This window comes from Triticum urartu, chromosome 1, assembly GCF_003073215.2.
Source record: "Triticum urartu cultivar G1812 chromosome 1, Tu2.1, whole genome shotgun sequence".
In the NCBI taxonomy this organism is placed as follows: Eukaryota; Viridiplantae; Streptophyta; class Magnoliopsida; order Poales; family Poaceae; genus Triticum; species Triticum urartu.
The window spans coordinates 55,303,905-55,320,000 of record NC_053022.1 but is presented as its reverse complement, the minus strand read 5'-3'; the positions used below and the strand labels follow the sequence as shown (position 1 = coordinate 55,320,000).

Here is a 16,096-nt window from a genome sequence, read left to right as displayed (position 1 = left end):
TTGGATTGATTGATGAAGGTTCCTTCTCTTCTTTGCTTCACTTCGAACCCTAGAAAGAACTTCAACTCTCCCATGGAGGACATCTCGAACTTTGATGTCATGAGAGCGGCGAATTCCTCATTGAAAGCTTTGTTAGGAGAACCAAAGATAATATCATCAACATATAATTGGCACACAAACAACTCCCCTTTGACCTTCTTAGTAAAAAGAGTAGGGTCGATTAGCCCAACTTCAAAACCACGGTCTTGTAACAACTCGGTAAGGTGGTCATACCACGCACGTGGGGCTTGTTTAAGGCCATAGAGTGCCTTATCGAGTTGATACACATGATCGGGAAAGTAGGGATCCTCGAACCCGGGGGGTTGCTTGACGTAAACCAATTCAGTAATGGGACCATTAAGAAAAGCACTCTTCACATCCATTTGTTGTAACTTAAAGTTATGATGAGAAGCATATGCAATCAACATGCGAATGGATTCAAGACGAGCAACGGGAGCAAAGGTTTCATCATAGTCGATACCCTCGACTTGGGAGTAGCCTTGTGCTACCAAACGAGCCTTGTTGCGAATAATAATCCCATGGGCATCTTGCTTGTTCTTGAATATCCACTTGGTTCCAATGACATTGTGGTTCCCCGTTGGCCTTCGCACCAATCTCCAGACTTTGTTGCGCTCGAAGTTGTTGAGTTCTTCGTGCATGGCATTGAGCCAATCCGGATCTTCTAGCGCCTCATAGACCTTGTGGGGTTCCACACAAGAGACAAACGCGTGATGCTCACAATAATTTGCTAATTGTCTACGAGTGCTTACCCCCTTTCTTAAGCTTCCAAGCACATTCGTCATGAGATGATCCTTGGTGGAGAGCTTGGAAGCAACCTTGGCAGCATGACGCTCTAATTCCTCCTCGGTGGTGAGTTGAGGAGCGGTTACTTGATCATCTTGAGTGCCGTCATGAACTTGTTCTTGATCTTGAACTTTCTTGGGGGAGAGAACTTGACCTTGGGCATCACTTGGTGTGTCCACACTGTCTTGAGTATGATCTTGCCCTTGGTCTTGTTCATGAGGTTGAGGGCCTTCACTTTGTTCTTCGGAAGCGTGTGGGCCTTGGGTTGGTGATGGCTCCACTTGAGTGGAGCATTGTCCTTCTCCTTCAGCCACAAGGGGTTCCTCAATGGGTAGGATGAAACCAACACCCATTCTTCTTATGGCTTGAGGAGGAATTTCATCACCTACATCACAAGTGCCACTTTGCTCCACTTGGGAGCCGTTATTCTCATCAAACTCCACGTTACACGTATCCTCAATAAGTCTCGTGGATTTATTGAGAACACGGTAAGCATGAGAGTTTGTAGCATAACCAACAAATATGCCCTCATAAGCTCTAGCCTCAAATTTAGACAACCGAACACCTTTCTTGAGAATGAAACACTTACACCCGAATACCCGGAAGTACTTGAGGTTGGGCTTGTTACCGGTGAGTATTTCATATGGAGTCTTGTTCAAGCCCTTGCGGAGGTAGAGCCGATTTGATGCATGACACGCGGTGTTGATGGCTTCGGCCCAAAAGTTGTACGGAGACTTGAACTCCGCCATCATGGTCCTTGCCGCATCCATCAACGTCCGGTTCTTCCTCTCTGCAACACCGTTTTGTTGAGGGGTGTAGGGTGCGGAATATTGATGCTTGATTCCCTCGTCACTAAGAAACTCATCCAAGGTGTAATTCTTGAACTCGGTGCCGTTGTCACTTCTTATTGTCAAGATCTTTGCATTGTGTTGACGTTGTGCTTCATTTGCAAAGTCAATGACAGTTTGTTGGGTCTCGCTCTTCCTCTTGAAGAAATACACCCACGTGTACCTTGAGTAGTCATCCACAATCACCAAGCAATACTTCCTACCTCCAAGACTATCAAAGGATGGAGGCCCAAAGAGATCCATGTGAAGGAGCTCCAAAGGCCTCTTTGAATAAATGATAGTCGTGGGAGGGTGAGCCTTCTCATGCAGCTTTCCTTCGATACAGGCACTGCAAGCACGATCTTTAGCAAAACTAACATTCGTTAGTCCACGGACATGGTCCCCCTTGAGGAGACTTTGCAAAGATCTCATATTGACATGGGCTAAACGGCGATGCCAAAGCCATCCCACATCAACTTTAGCCATTAGGCATGTCGCGGTCTTAGTGGGTCACTCCGAAAAGTTAATCACATATAGACCGTTCTCGACATGCCAAACAAAGGCTACTTTAAGAGTCTTGCTCCACAAGAGGGCCACGGTATCGATATCAAAGAAAGTGGCAAAGCCCATGATAGCAAGTTGACGAACGGAAAGTAAATTGTATGCAAGGGACTCAACAAGCATGACCTTCTCGATCGTGAGATCATGAGAGATGACCACCTTGCCAAGTCCCAATACCTTAGAAGATTAGGCGTCACCCCACTCGACATTGGTGGGCATAGATGGAACCTTGTGCACGTCCACCACCAAGTCCTTGCTTCCGGTCATATGATTTGTAGCTCCACTATCGAGCAACCATGATCCCCCACCGGAAGCAAACACCTACAAGAGATCAATGCTTGGTTTTAGGTACCCATTTTGTAATGGGTCCTTTGATGTTAGAAACAAGGGTTTTTGGAACCCAAATAGACCATTCAATGTATTCATGGAGAGAACCAACAAATTTGGCATAAACATGCCCATCACTAGCACGGCATAACACATAAGAAGGATTAAAATCGCCGGCTTTGTTGAGAGGGATGGCATTGCCCTTCTTGACATTGTTCTTCTTCTTCTCCTCAGGGGCACTCTCTCCCTCCCTCACAAAGGTTTGCATGAGGGGAGGAGGTCGTTTGGTCTTGTCATTCTTCTTCTTGTTCTTGGAGTCGGGCACGTACCCAACCCCTTCCTTGGCCACACCTCCCTTTTGGTTGATCAAGAGATCGTTGAGGTTCTTCTTGCCTTGTATGCAAGTCGCAAGACCTCTCTCAAGTTGCTCCTTCAACTTCGCATTTTCCTCAACAAGATGTATATGCTCACAACACGGGTTAGTAGCATTTGCATTATCAATTAAAACCATATGAGGAAAAGTTGCTTTCTCCTTAGTTAGCTTCACTTGGAGTTGATCATGAGACTCCTTGAGACTAGCGTGAATACCCAAGGCCTTGTGGGCCTTGTCAAGTATATCAAACTCCTCTTTGAGTCTAGCAAGATCAACCCCGAGTTTGGCCTTCTCGGAATTTAGCACACGAGAAACAATGAGGGCATGATCATAATCTTTCTTTAACTTAGCATGATCAACGTTGTGTGACTCCTCAAGAGCCAAACAAAGACCACGTTCTTCCTCAAGAGCATTGGAAAGATCTGAAATCTCATCGGCATAGTCACGACTATGCCCTTCCATCTTAGAGATGGTGTCTTCGTGAGCCTTGATCATGTCATTGGCCTCACCCAGTTGTTCCAAGAGAGCAACAAAGTGCTTTTTGGATTTTCCCTTGAGTTTGCCCATAAAGGCCTCAAACTCGTTAGCCTCCACATTAGCTCCCTCAGGTTCATTAATGCTATCCGTTGGGGAAGGATGATTAATGATGGTAGTTTTGATGTTGGAGGTTACCTTGTTGGTGGCTTTAGCCATGAGGCACTTGGCGGTGATGCTCTCGTTGGGTGAGTCGAAGAGAGACACCCATGACGTTGTTGCAATGGCAACGGAGGCCATGGCAACCGACTCATCATCTTCTTCATCATCATCATCCTCATTGTACTCTTCTTGCACAACCAAAGCCTTGGGAGGAGTCTTCTTGGTGAAGTTGTTCTTGTTGGGGAACGACTTGGCCTTGTCCTTTCGGATGAGTTTGCCACCATTGTCTTCCCTCTTCTCATATGGGCATTCCGCAACGAAATGACTCACGTTGCCGCAATTGTAGCAAGTCCTTACATGTTGCTTGCCCCTTGTGCCACTCGAGTTGTTTTTGCTAAAATTGGGCCTCGAGTTTTTCTTGCTCCAAAATTGCCTTGAAGCAAGTGCCATGTGTTCATGATATGCATACTTCATATCTTCGGGGTTGCTCTCCTCTTCTTCCTCTTCTTCTTCTTCCACGGTGAGCTTGGCCTTCAATGCAAGCTTAGGCTTCTTTGCCCGTTGAGAACGAAGCACCGCATTGTCGGCGGTCTTGTCCAAAATGTTCATGGCCACAAACTCATCCAACACTTCGCTTGAGGTCAAAGTGTGGAAGTCCGGTCTTTGACGAATGACGGAAGACATGGCCTTGTGGTAGGGCATCATTGCCTTGAGGAATTTGCGCTTGATCCAATTGTCATCCGTGTCCTTGCTCCCGTGATCTCGTAGTGAGACCGTGAGTTTGGTTACTCTCCGATAAAGCTCACGAGGTTCTTCATCTTCCTTCATTGCAAACTCATCGGCCTCATCTTGTACCACTTCATAGTTGGAGCGTTAAATGCTTACGCTTCCCCAGTAGAGAGACACGACACAATGCCATGCATCTTTGGCCAAGGCGAAGGGACAAAGATGAGGTAGGTCTTCGGATGGAATTGCATCTTGAATGATGAAGAGAGCATTCTCATTGAATTGATTGTCCGCGGCTTCTCGAGGAGTGAAGTTGCTTGGATCATGTGGATAGAAACCTTCTTCAATGATTCTCCAAAGGTTAGTGTTCACATGATTTAAATGACGTTTAAAGCGGTAAACCCAAGAATCAAAATCCTCATTTTTCACAATCTTAGGGGGAGGACCGGCATGATTCAAATGAGTGGAAGGAACCGGTCCACCATAAAAAAGTGGTGGTTCCACATGGGCAAAGATGCCAGTGCCATTCTTGCCACTAGAAGAAGGAGCCTTTTCACTACTAGCTTCCCCCTTGTCGGGGATAGCATCCGACACCTTGATGGCGGGATCACCCACTTTCAACAGTGCGGTGGATAGTTTAAGCCCCTCAAGAAATTTAGTAAGCATGCTTTCAACTTCGGTCGTCATGGAGGTTTTCAATGTCTCCAAGGCCATATTGAACTTCTCACGAGAGACCGAAGTTCCCCCATCACCCATAGACGAGATAGGATTCACACCGGAGTGTTCCTCCGCACCGTCTACGGTATCAACCATACTCTTTGGACGGTAAAGTCCTTAATAAAGAGACGACGCTCTGATACCAATTAAAAGGATCGATATGGTTGACTAGAGGGGGGTGAATAGGCAACTAACAGTTTTTAGCTTTTCTTTAGCAATTTAAACTTTGCATCAAAGTAGGTTGTCTAGATATGCAACTAGATGAGCAACCTATATGATGCAACACGAATAGGAACACAAGCAAGCAAGATATATGAAACAAATAAGCTACACAAGTAAAGGCACGAGATAACCAAGAGTGGAGACGGTGGAGACGAGGATGTGTTGCCGAAGTTCCTTCCCTTTGAGAGGAAGTACGTCTCCGTTGGAGCGGTGTGGAGGTACAATGCTCCCCAAGAAGCCACTAGGGCCACCGTGATCTCCTCACGCCCTCACACAATGCGGGATGCCATGATTCCACTATTGGTGCCCTTGGAGGCGGTGATCGGACCTTTACAAACGAGGTTGGGGCAATCTCCACAACTCAATTGGAGGCTCCCAACGACACCACGAAGCTTCACCACAATGGACTATGGCTTCGCGGTGACCTCAACCGTCTAGGATGCTCAAACACCCAAGAGTAACAAGATCCGCAAGGGATTAGTAGGGGGAATCAAATATCTCTTGGTGGAAGTGTAGATCGGGGCCTTCTCAACCACTCCCGAGCAAATCAACAAGTTTGGTTGGCTAGGGAGTGAGATCGGGCGAAAATGGAGCTTGGAGCAATAATGGAGCTTTAATGGTGGAAGAGGTGAGTCAACGGGGAAGAAGGAGACCCTTTATATAGTGTGTGGAAAAGATCCAACCGTTACCCACCAACTAGCCCGCGGCCAACGGTACTACCGCGCCTGGCCAGCGGTACTACCGCAAGGCCGCGCGATACTACTACTTGCAACCAAGCGGTACTACCGCACGGCAGTGCAGTACAATCGTACCATCCCACGGTACTGCCGCGACCCCAGCACAGAAACAGACGCAAGCTGGGGCGGTACTTCCACACGCGCGGTACTACCGCGCCCCCCATGCGGTACTACCGCAAGGCAAAAGTCCCAGCCAGGGGAAGGGGAACTTCCGTGCCTACTTCCGCAAATAAACAGAAGTAGCAAAAACCCGACAGAGTAGTATTGCCGAGGGGCGGTACTACTGCCTGACCGTATAGCGCGGTACTATTGCACGGCGAAAGCGGTACTACCGCGGCAGGTGCGGATGTAAAAAATTACATCCGCTCCTACTACCGCAAGGGGGCGGCACTAGCCTGGTGGGCAGCGGTAGTGCGGCTCCAGGGGAGCGGTACTACCATGAGCACCAACGGTACTACCGCGCCACGGCGCGGTACTACCGTGGATGCCTACGGTACTACCGTTGATCCAGGAGCAGTACTACCGCAACCACAACAGCAGTCAGTCAAAGGAGGTAGGAAAAACGGAGGAAGCTCCAAGGAAGGAGGGGATAAAAGGAGACGTGTACGTGATGATTCCACCCAAACCTTTCTAACGCGGACCCCCTTTTAATAGTACGGCTTTCCTACGACTCAAATCCACCAAAAAGAAACGTAGAAAAAACGTCGTCTTCGTCAGTCTTCGAGGGGCACCCAATCGTCTTGTGTCTAGCAAAGAAGTGTCTGGAAAACTCATGGCACACGATTAGTCCGCAAATGCGTTGTCATCAATCACCAAAACACTTAGGGATAAATATGTCCTTACAGTTCCAAAATAGATGACTCAACTTTATACTAACTTAGTATATAGTTGAGTCATCTATTTTATAACGGAGGGAGTAAAAAATAAGCCAAAAAATGACATACCAAGCACCTATGCGTAGCCCATCTGTATTTTTCTCACAGCGGTATATTTTAGACGTGTTTTGGGCCCCAAAACGATGAACCAAACGGGGCCTTACGGGTGTAAACGAAAAAAAACAGTGTAAAAATTACAGCCCAAAAACGACATACTAAGCACATATGCGAGGCCCATACGTATTTTTCTCACAACGGTATATTTTACACGTGTTTTGGGGCCCCAAAACACGTAAACCAAGCGGGCCCTTAGCGGAGTAAAAGTATCTGTTTGCTTCTCTAAGAGCAACTCAAGTAGATCCGCAATATCCATCTAGACATAAAATAACCGTACCAGGACGAATGTACCGTATATCAAGCCGTCTCGCACTTTTTTTATGGCTATCTCTAAAAATCGGCCTATAGCCCTTAAATCTCCCGTTTTTTCCTTCTCCTTTAGGCATTGTTCGGTTTGGCGGGGTTTGGAGAGGTTTGAAAGGGATTGAAGGGGATTAAATCCCTTGCAAGTCAAAAAAACCCTCAAAACTCCCCAATCCCCTTCAATCCATGTGGCGAGGGGATTAAACGAACAGGGCCTTACGGTTCCCTCTATCCCTCACGCGACTCTCTCGTTTTGCTGCTGTCGCCATGGATCTGGTCGGTAGCTTCATGGGATGTCGTGTTGCACGCGGATCCGGCTGCCACTACTAGGAAAAGGCCTACTAGTGGCGCACCAGTTTTGCCTACTAATGGCGCACTACTAGTGCGCCACTAGTACCACGCCACTAGTATTATATATTAATGGCGCACCACTGGTGAGTCATTAGTATCTGGTATACTAATGGCGCACGCCGTGTGTCATTAGTATAGACCAACATGCGCCATTAGTATGCCTCCCAGGGGCCATATTTACCCATGTGCTTTGGCATACTAATGGCGCACTGTGGGGTGATGCGCCATTAGTATGAATATTAGGTTTTATTTTTTTTACTTTTCTGATTTTTGCACAGGTTACAAAATATATTATTGGACAGAATATAGACAGCACCACACAGCAACAGCAGATTCTTGGTCGATGTCAGGATTACCAAGATCCATGGTGATAAGCATACCCTCATCAAAACCATACATCTTGCAAAATGCTTCCCAATTTTTGCAACCAAAATGGGTTACGCTCTCAGAATTATGCAGATTTACTTCAAAGTCCACATCGTGATGAGTCCTTATGTGAATTTTCTTTGTTTCAGAAATTTCATGGTCTTCAAAATCCATCCTCTCCAAGACATAGCGTCTTGCATGGCATGGGATAAGCTATACTCGAATTGTAAAAGATGAAAATTACATGTTGAAATAGTTGAAGTCATGCTTAATTATGAAAAAAAAACAATTGTTGTCGTTGCTTATCGTTTCAACTTCGAAGGTCTCCTCGAGCTTAATGCTGAAGCGCCGATCATCGTCCAGGTGAGGCCTGTCGCACAGACCTTGATCGTCGTGGCACCAGTCGCACTCCCCTGGGAGACTTTCATCGTCCGATGATGACATTTCCTACGTTCATAATTCAAAACTACATAGGATGAGTGGTTCCTCTTCCAGATTAGGGTTTATCGATGACGAGCAGCTGACATTAGTAATAACTATGAGTTGATATCACACTTCTATATCACCATTCTATAGAAGCCAAGGTTTCATCATTTAGGGTTTGTCGACGCCGAGGCACCCTAAATGGTAAGTTAAGTTTTCATCATTCAGGGTTTATCGATGCTGAGGCACCCTAGATTGGGCCTAATCACTTGGCAGTAATCACTTGGATCTATTGCCACCTATGTTGGGTTTATCATCTAGGATTTATCGATGCTAAGGAGAATTCTAAGTTGGGCCTAATCACTTGGCTCTATTGCCACATATGGTTTAATGCAGCAAGAATGGCGGGGCAGTTGATCCTACTTAACTAAGTACTAAGATACCTCGGCCCATGCATTAGTCGCAAGTACCCCATATGTCCTATTTTTAGCAAAGTCATGCTAAAATTCACGAAAAATTTCAGCATGACCTTTGCTGAAAATAGGACATATGGAGTACCCGAATTTGCCGGAATGGAAGTTAATCGACATTCCGGCAAACTCAAGGGCCTCTCGGGGTACCTGCAAATTCATCACGACACAATGGTCGGAGACAAAACCCAGCAAACTAGCAAAGTTACTGACGTGTTTACAGAAATTGTTTTCTATAAAAGATGATCATCATCTTTGCAAGTTATTACTTGTCAAATACAGAAGAAGGAACAATTTATTTGTGACATAGTTACAAATGATGACAGAATAAAGCAACACCCTGCACTAGCCTAAAAACAAGTGAAGTTTCACCCATATAAGAACAACTTTATAAAATCAGAAAAGTTGCTAAATTTTTTGTATCCTTCATATACACTGGAGTACAATGCTTTATAATGTTCCATCATCATTACAGAAAATTGACAATTGTCCATAACAGTTAACTGAAATTTTTGCCTCATAGCTTGGGTGGGTTAAGTACTAGGAGACTTTGTAATGTGCAGTACAGGTGCAGTAACAGGCTTCTGAGTTAAGAAAACATTTTTGTTTGATTTTCAGTAAAAGGGCTTAAGAACTCAAACATTGCAAGCACAAAATTACTCCAAGAAATTTACTCCTGCAAGCACAAAATACAATCAAGAAATCCAAGAAACACATCGTCTTGAGGATATTCTTTATGACTGATTATTTCAGTTCTACATGCAGATTTTGACCAAAAAACACATGGTCTTTTTAACAGTTTTCAGTTTGGACAGAATACTGAAAACTACAGTTTGGACAGAATTCCTAACACTTTGGTCTTCTAGTTACAAAACAAAACTGACATAATTCTAGATGCCATAACTGAATTTTTTGACAGTAGCTCAAGTTTTTAACAGTAGCTCCTAACTGAAAGACACATTAACTAAGCAAAAAAAAGGCAAACCAGCACACACACACACACACATCCAAAGAGATTTGGTTGCTTCATATATATGACTAAATAGATGAGTTCGGAGGGGGGAGGTTTGGCTAAAACACTGCCTGCACTCCACTTAACTAGATCACAATTTTAGAAAGAATTGTCACAATAATCAACATGAAGAAGCACAAACCCCACCGATACAGACCACAAATCCACACTGAAATCAATTTGCTGACTTTTGCTAACCCTAGAACACGGGGGAAGAGGGTTGTGGTACTCGCGGGAGGTAGCCTAGGGGGAAGGAGGGGAAGGGGGAGAGGTGAGAAATCACCTGTGGGATAACGGCAGGCTGCCGTAGGAGGGCGCCGGCGTCGAGGAGGCGGCGGGCGGCGGCGCGTCGAGGAGGAGGAGGCGCGCCGAGGAAGAGGCGGCGCGTCGAGGAGGCGGCGGCGCCTTCTTGCTCAGTCTCTTGCTTCCCCGAGCCCTTCCTCGAAGACGGCGATGGGGGGCAGGGCAGCAGTGGCGGCGCAGTGGGTCGGGGCGGCGACGGAGCAGCAGGTCGAGGACTCGGGGGATTGGGATTGGGCTCGGCCGGGGAGGAGGCGGCGCTCGGGGGAAAAGGGATAGAGGGGGGAAAGTTAGTAATGGCGCACTGTGGGAGTGGTGCGCCATTACTAGTTTTGAAAAAAAAATTAAAAAGAAACTTAGTAGTGGCGCAAATAATTAGTAATGGCGCACTGTCTACTTGATGCGTCATTAGTATGTTTGGAAAAATGAAAAAAAAATGTTACTAGCGGCGCACCATGTATCCGATGCGCCATTAGTGTCTTCCACACTAATGGCGCACCTGCACATGGTGCGCCACTGCTATATTGTAGTGGCGCACCACATGTCAGGTGCGCCATTAGTATTCATTTCATCTATAGCCCTTTTCCTAGTAGTGTGCTTCCGCCATGATTGAGTAGCAGTTGTCTGCGCGAGCCATAGGGGTCGTGGGGAAGTAGGGGTGGCAGTGCCTGTGGAGTTCAATTTGGCTGGAGGTGGAGGAGAAGGGGGTTGCGGTGGGTGTGGCTTTGCTTTTGGCTGGCGGTGGGGTAGAAGGGGGTTGCAGCTGCTTCGGCTTTGCTTGTGTCGGATTTGATTCCGGCCAAAGGTAAGATTTGGAGCTTTTCTACCGATTTTCAATTCAGCCAACATGCGATTATTGACGAAGTGAAAATTTTATTTTCGTACATGGATGTTTGGACTTCGTTCTCGTTGTCGGAGTCGGATGATTCCAACATAAAGGGGATGCTTTTTGATGTCGAGAACCTCCTCTTGTTGCATCTCGTCGGCAAATTTGAAGCCGACAAGAAGAAGAAGAAGAAGCGCCATGGATCGACGATCGGCCGCCTTTGCATTCCGGCGGATGGCCCGGTCATTGACCGGTCAAAAAAAGCGATCCGACAGGTTCTTCAAACTAGCTTCAAACGTCCGGACTGACTGGCACCCCATATATCCAGTCCAGATATGGGACGGATATAGGGCGGCCTGGGCGCAGCTGGGCGCGTTCATCATGACAGACCTGACAGCCCGATCCCAACAAAAATTGAACCAAATCCCCCTCTGACCTACCCGATTTCACTTGTGTCAGACTGCACCTTGCCGTCTATTTTTTTAACACATTGTTTGACTAGGTTTTTTGTGATTTTTTCCTAGGAGCTTGATGAAATGATTGAAAAAAGTTCTCATACTTCAAAAAATTCTCACTATTAGTAGCGGCCAGCAATGCTTGCCTTGTGAAGGATATGAGCTCATTTACAAAGCTAGCATTGATAGCCCCTATCAAGAGATAGTAGCTTAACGCTTTTACCCGACGCGGCTATTTAAGCCCGTCATGTCGCTCCTCCGGTGGTGAGGTGGGACTAAAAACCTAACTATGCCGGTCCAAATGGATGTTTCTAAACTGAAAATCTTAAATACGAACAATTTATTTGGTGTTTAAACAACTCCGCCGGCCTAACACAGACTAAAACATTCAAAATGATTGACATGTATGTCTTTGCATGTACTTCATTTGTTTTTAAATATAAGTCTTTTTAGAGATTTCAATACAAACTGCATACGGATCTATATAGACATATTTTAAAATATAGATTCACTCATTTTGCTTCGTATATGATCTTTTATTGAAATCTCCAAAAAACTTGTATTTAGAAATGAAGGGAGTATTAAGTATTTTGAGTATAGGATTTTTTATCGCAAATAAAAAATTTGAGGCCTCTTTTCAGCCGCCGCCTCCTCCTCCAAGAAAAGCTAGGGCCATGGGGGCGCGGTGGATCCTGGCAAGGGCCGGCGGGAGGGCTCCGTTGTTAGTCGTTCTTTCAAGATTTGTTAAGGTTTGTGTTCTACTCAAGAAGACGAGACGGCGGCGGCTCCCTGCGGATGGAATAAAGGTCTTCCCGTCTAGTCCCCATTCCGGTGGTGCGTCTAGCATTGTTGGTGGGCGTGTGGAGGTGTGTCTCCGGCGGATCTATCCTCGGTGGATTTGCTCGGATCTGGTTATTATGTTCGTGTGTCTTTAGGTTGGATCCTTTCGATCTACGTTATTCTTCATCAGCGACGGTTGCTGTTCTGGTGCGCTGTCCTATGGGGCCTTAGCACGACGACTTCCCGACTGTCTACTACAACAAGTTGTGCCCGACTCCGGCATAGGAGGGGTGATGACGGCGGCGTGCCTTCGGCTCGCTTTAGTGATTGTAGTCGTCGCTAGGTGGTCTACGGATCTGGATGTAATTTTAATTATTTCTAGTGTTTGTTGTACTGCTATAATAGAAGATGAATAGATTGAAAGTTTTCTCGTAAAAAAATTAAAAAATTTGAGGCCCATCCGGTCACTGTCGTGGGCGCGCGTCCACGGACATATAGAGACCCGGATTTGCCTAGATGCTCTTATCACAGCGTTTGACGGCCATCGAGATACGCAAGGGATTCTGATGCTTGCCAGAAAATACACCAGTCTTATTGCTCTCAGCAGCATTGGCATGTGCCAGTCCCGTACCACAGAACCAACACTCCACAATGTCCAACGGCACCATGAACCAACTGACGCCGGCGCCCGATGCGTGGAACTTCGCGCCGGACGAGGCCCTCCTCGGCCTGTCGGCGCTGTCGGTGCGCTCCGTGCTGGGCAGCATCAAGGCCGGGATGGACCCGAGCGACGACCGCCCGGTGATCCCGCTCGGGCACGGCGACCCTTCGGCCTTCCCGTGCTTCCGCACCGCGCCGGAGGCCGTGGAAGCCGTCTCCGCCGCGCTCCACTCGGGGGAGCACAACTCCTACCCCACCGGCGTCGGCCTGGAGCCGGCGCGGCGCTCCATCGCGCGTCACCTGTCCCTCGACCTCCCCTACGAGCTCTCCCCCGACGACGTCTACCTCACGAGCGGCTGCTCCCAGGCCATCGAGATCGTCTGCTCCGTGCTCGCCGGCCGTCCCGGCGCACACAACATCCTGCTCCCGCGGCCCGGGTACCTGTTCTACGAGGCGCGCGCCGCGTTCAACGGCATGGAGGCCCGCTACTTCGACCTCCTCCCGGACAGAGACTGGGAGGCGGACCTCGACGCCGTGGAGGCCCTCGCCGACGGGAACACCGTCGCCATGGTCCTCGTCAACCCCGGCAACCCCTGCGGCAACGTCTACAGCTACGACCATCTCGCCAAGGCAAGCCATGACATCCAATCTCACCATCCTTCCTGCCTCGACCGACGATCTTCAGCTTTGCCGACTGTTGCAGGTCGCCGAGACAGCGAGGAAGCTTGGCATCTTCGTCATCGCTGACGAGGTGTACGCGCACCTGACGTTCGGGAAGAAGCGGTTCGTCCCGATGGGCGTGTTTGGCTCCGTGGCTCCGGTGCTCACCCTGGGATCCATCTCCAAGAGATGGGTGGTGCCTGGATGGCGGCTTGGATGGATCGTCACCAATGATCCTAATGGCGTATTTCGCAGGACCAAGGTTCTTTTCTTCGACTTCTTGCATTAGGATGTTTTATTTTTGTCTGATATAGAACCACAGCCATTAATAAAAAGACAAAAGGAGAAAGGATCAAATTAGTGTCACATGGCAGACAGACATAGGATAGGACAAACTGTCGGTCAAATTTTTGGCTTGTTCAGTCAAAATATACCATATATTCTGAAAGGAGGGAGCACGCACATGTCCAAAAATGGTGGAGGCTCACTCACAAGTCACAAGTCACAGTTCAGTCAGCTTTGATCTTCCTTTCTCTATGCAACAACTCAAACCTAGCACGTTTGCTTCAATTTTTTGTGTTGCGTGAAACCTGAACCTTACAAAGTGAGGTCATGTCATTTTCTTCTTGTTTTTTTAAGTGCAGCTTGTGGAAAGCATTAAGAGTTACCTTGACATCTCCTGTGATCCTGCGACATTTGTTCAGGTAACTGACTCTTACAAGTTTCTTCAGAGATAACATTTGATATTCTGGAGACATAATAAAAGCCACCATACCATAAAAATAAGCAGGAATTGAACACGTGAGTGAATGGAAAAATAAAATGACGTTTTTGTCCTTTGGTCTTGACGCAATTTCGTTCCCCAGGGAGCAATCCCAGAACTGCTGGAGAACACAAAGCAAGAATTCTTCGACAAGACCGTGGACATTCTCAGGCAAACCGCAGATATATGCTGGGAGAAGCTCAAGGGCATCAGTGGCATCACTTGCCCAAGCAAACCGGAGGGCTCCATGTTTGTAATGGTTAGTGTTTCAGGCCAAGTTGCCAAGACATCATGCGAATGGTTTGTTGCTGATGGTGTATGAAAATTTTTACTGCATTTTTTCTGCAGGTGAAACTGGATTTGTCCTGCCTTCAGGACATCAAAGATGACATGGACTTCTGCTGCAAGCTGGCAAAAGAGGAGTCAGTGGTTGTTTTGCCAGGTATACTACAGTTTGAGCCTAAAACTCATTGCATAGCTGTGGTACAGGATTTATTTTTTTTGCTTTCTTTCTTCAGCAATCATAGCTGTGGTACAGTTTGAGCATAAAACTCGAGCTCATTGCATATCTGTGGTACATGATTTTTTTTTCTTTCTTCAACTATCAGAATTACCTTCTATTGGCATTTTATTCTAGCATTAACAAGTCGGTTTGTCCAGGATGTGCTGTGGGATACAAGAATTGGGTCCGGATCACGTTCGCAATCGGACCGTCTTCTCTCGAAGATGGCCTTGCTAGGCTCAAGTCCTTCTGCTCGCGACACAGCGAGACTAATAAGTAACACAGTGAGCTCACAAGTTCCCTGCAAGATGAGGCACCTGCTTTCCTACAAATAACCACTATGTATGTCCAAAGTTCAGCAGGAGCTACCTGAAGGATTCAACACCCTCATGAGAGGTGAAATATTTGATGCAATATTTATGACTTCTTTGTCTAGCCAACATATGAGATGTTACAATTCTTGTTGTAACATCAAGTATGTGTAGGTGACAATTGTAGGGAATCTATAGTTTGGAACACTATTATACTATTGAATAAAAGTGGGATTTGATGTTAACTTGTGTTCTTTCTTTGAGTAAAGGATAGGATCGAGAGCTACCTTAGGTGCCCGAGAGAGTTTTGCTTGTTAGTGTTTCTTTGTCCATGTTATTGCTCGTTTTCTCGTATTCGGATGTTTTTGTGTCATCGAAAGACGAGGAATCCCTGATGAGCGCTGAAGTACCGTAGCTTTTCTTTCCTCGGCGGCATTGCACAGAATAAAAGTTTCATGGTAGTTTTCTTGTTCTAGTATGGCAGTTGTATCCCATATAATCAGTACTGGAAAGTTACGGTATTTTAGTCACCGGAATCGACGTCTTTGAATTGTGATGTTTGTTGTCTGGCCTTTAGTGTGTATACAGAGTGGTGGCGATGACTGTGGTGGTCAAGTGTGGCATGTTCAGAGGTCCTCTAATTTTGAATTTCCTCTTCTTGTTGTTTCTCCTAGTTTCTTCCCTCGCGGTATAGTGTCGAAGCAAATGATTTGTTTACTTGGTTCGCAATGGAATATTCAAAAAGTGAAGCTCGAGACGATGAATTCAAAGCACCTTGATGTAACTTTTACTTTGATTGCGTGCCTTTGTTGCTTATTTTCGTGATAGTTTGTTCGATGATATATTTGCTTACTTGATCAACCAAAGTTGGATTGTCTGCTACAATGTGTTTGCTCTTTCTTTGTAAAATAAATAACTAAGTAATTAAGCAATTCCCCATACAAAACTACATC

General features: G+C 46.5%; 1 protein-coding gene across 1 annotated transcript; it reads left to right on the top strand.

The window, feature by feature from the left end:
* The first annotated feature begins 12,791 nt into the window (after positions 1-12,791).
* LOC125546788 (nicotianamine aminotransferase 1-like) lies at positions 12,792-15,388 on the top strand. Its single transcript, XM_048710922.1, has 6 exons — positions 12,792-13,537; positions 13,611-13,829; positions 14,212-14,271; positions 14,434-14,589; positions 14,679-14,772; positions 14,991-15,388. Exons 1-6 carry the CDS (start codon positions 12,899-12,901, stop codon positions 15,110-15,112), a joined length of 1,290 nt encoding a protein of 429 aa, XP_048566879.1. The 5' UTR covers positions 12,792-12,898; the 3' UTR covers positions 15,113-15,388.
* The last annotated feature ends 708 nt before the right edge of the window (positions 15,389-16,096 follow it).

Coding starts and splice junctions, on each gene's coding strand:
- LOC125546788 (XM_048710922.1), top strand. CDS start 12,899: ATGTCCAACGGCACCATGAACCAACTGACGCCGGCGCCCGATGCGTGG. Junction 13,830..14,211: donor GCGTATTTCGCAGGACCAAG/GTTCTTTTCTTC, acceptor TTTTAAGTGCAG/CTTGTGGAAAGCATTAAGAG. Junction 14,272..14,433: donor ATCCTGCGACATTTGTTCAG/GTAACTGACTCT, acceptor TTCGTTCCCCAG/GGAGCAATCCCAGAACTGCT.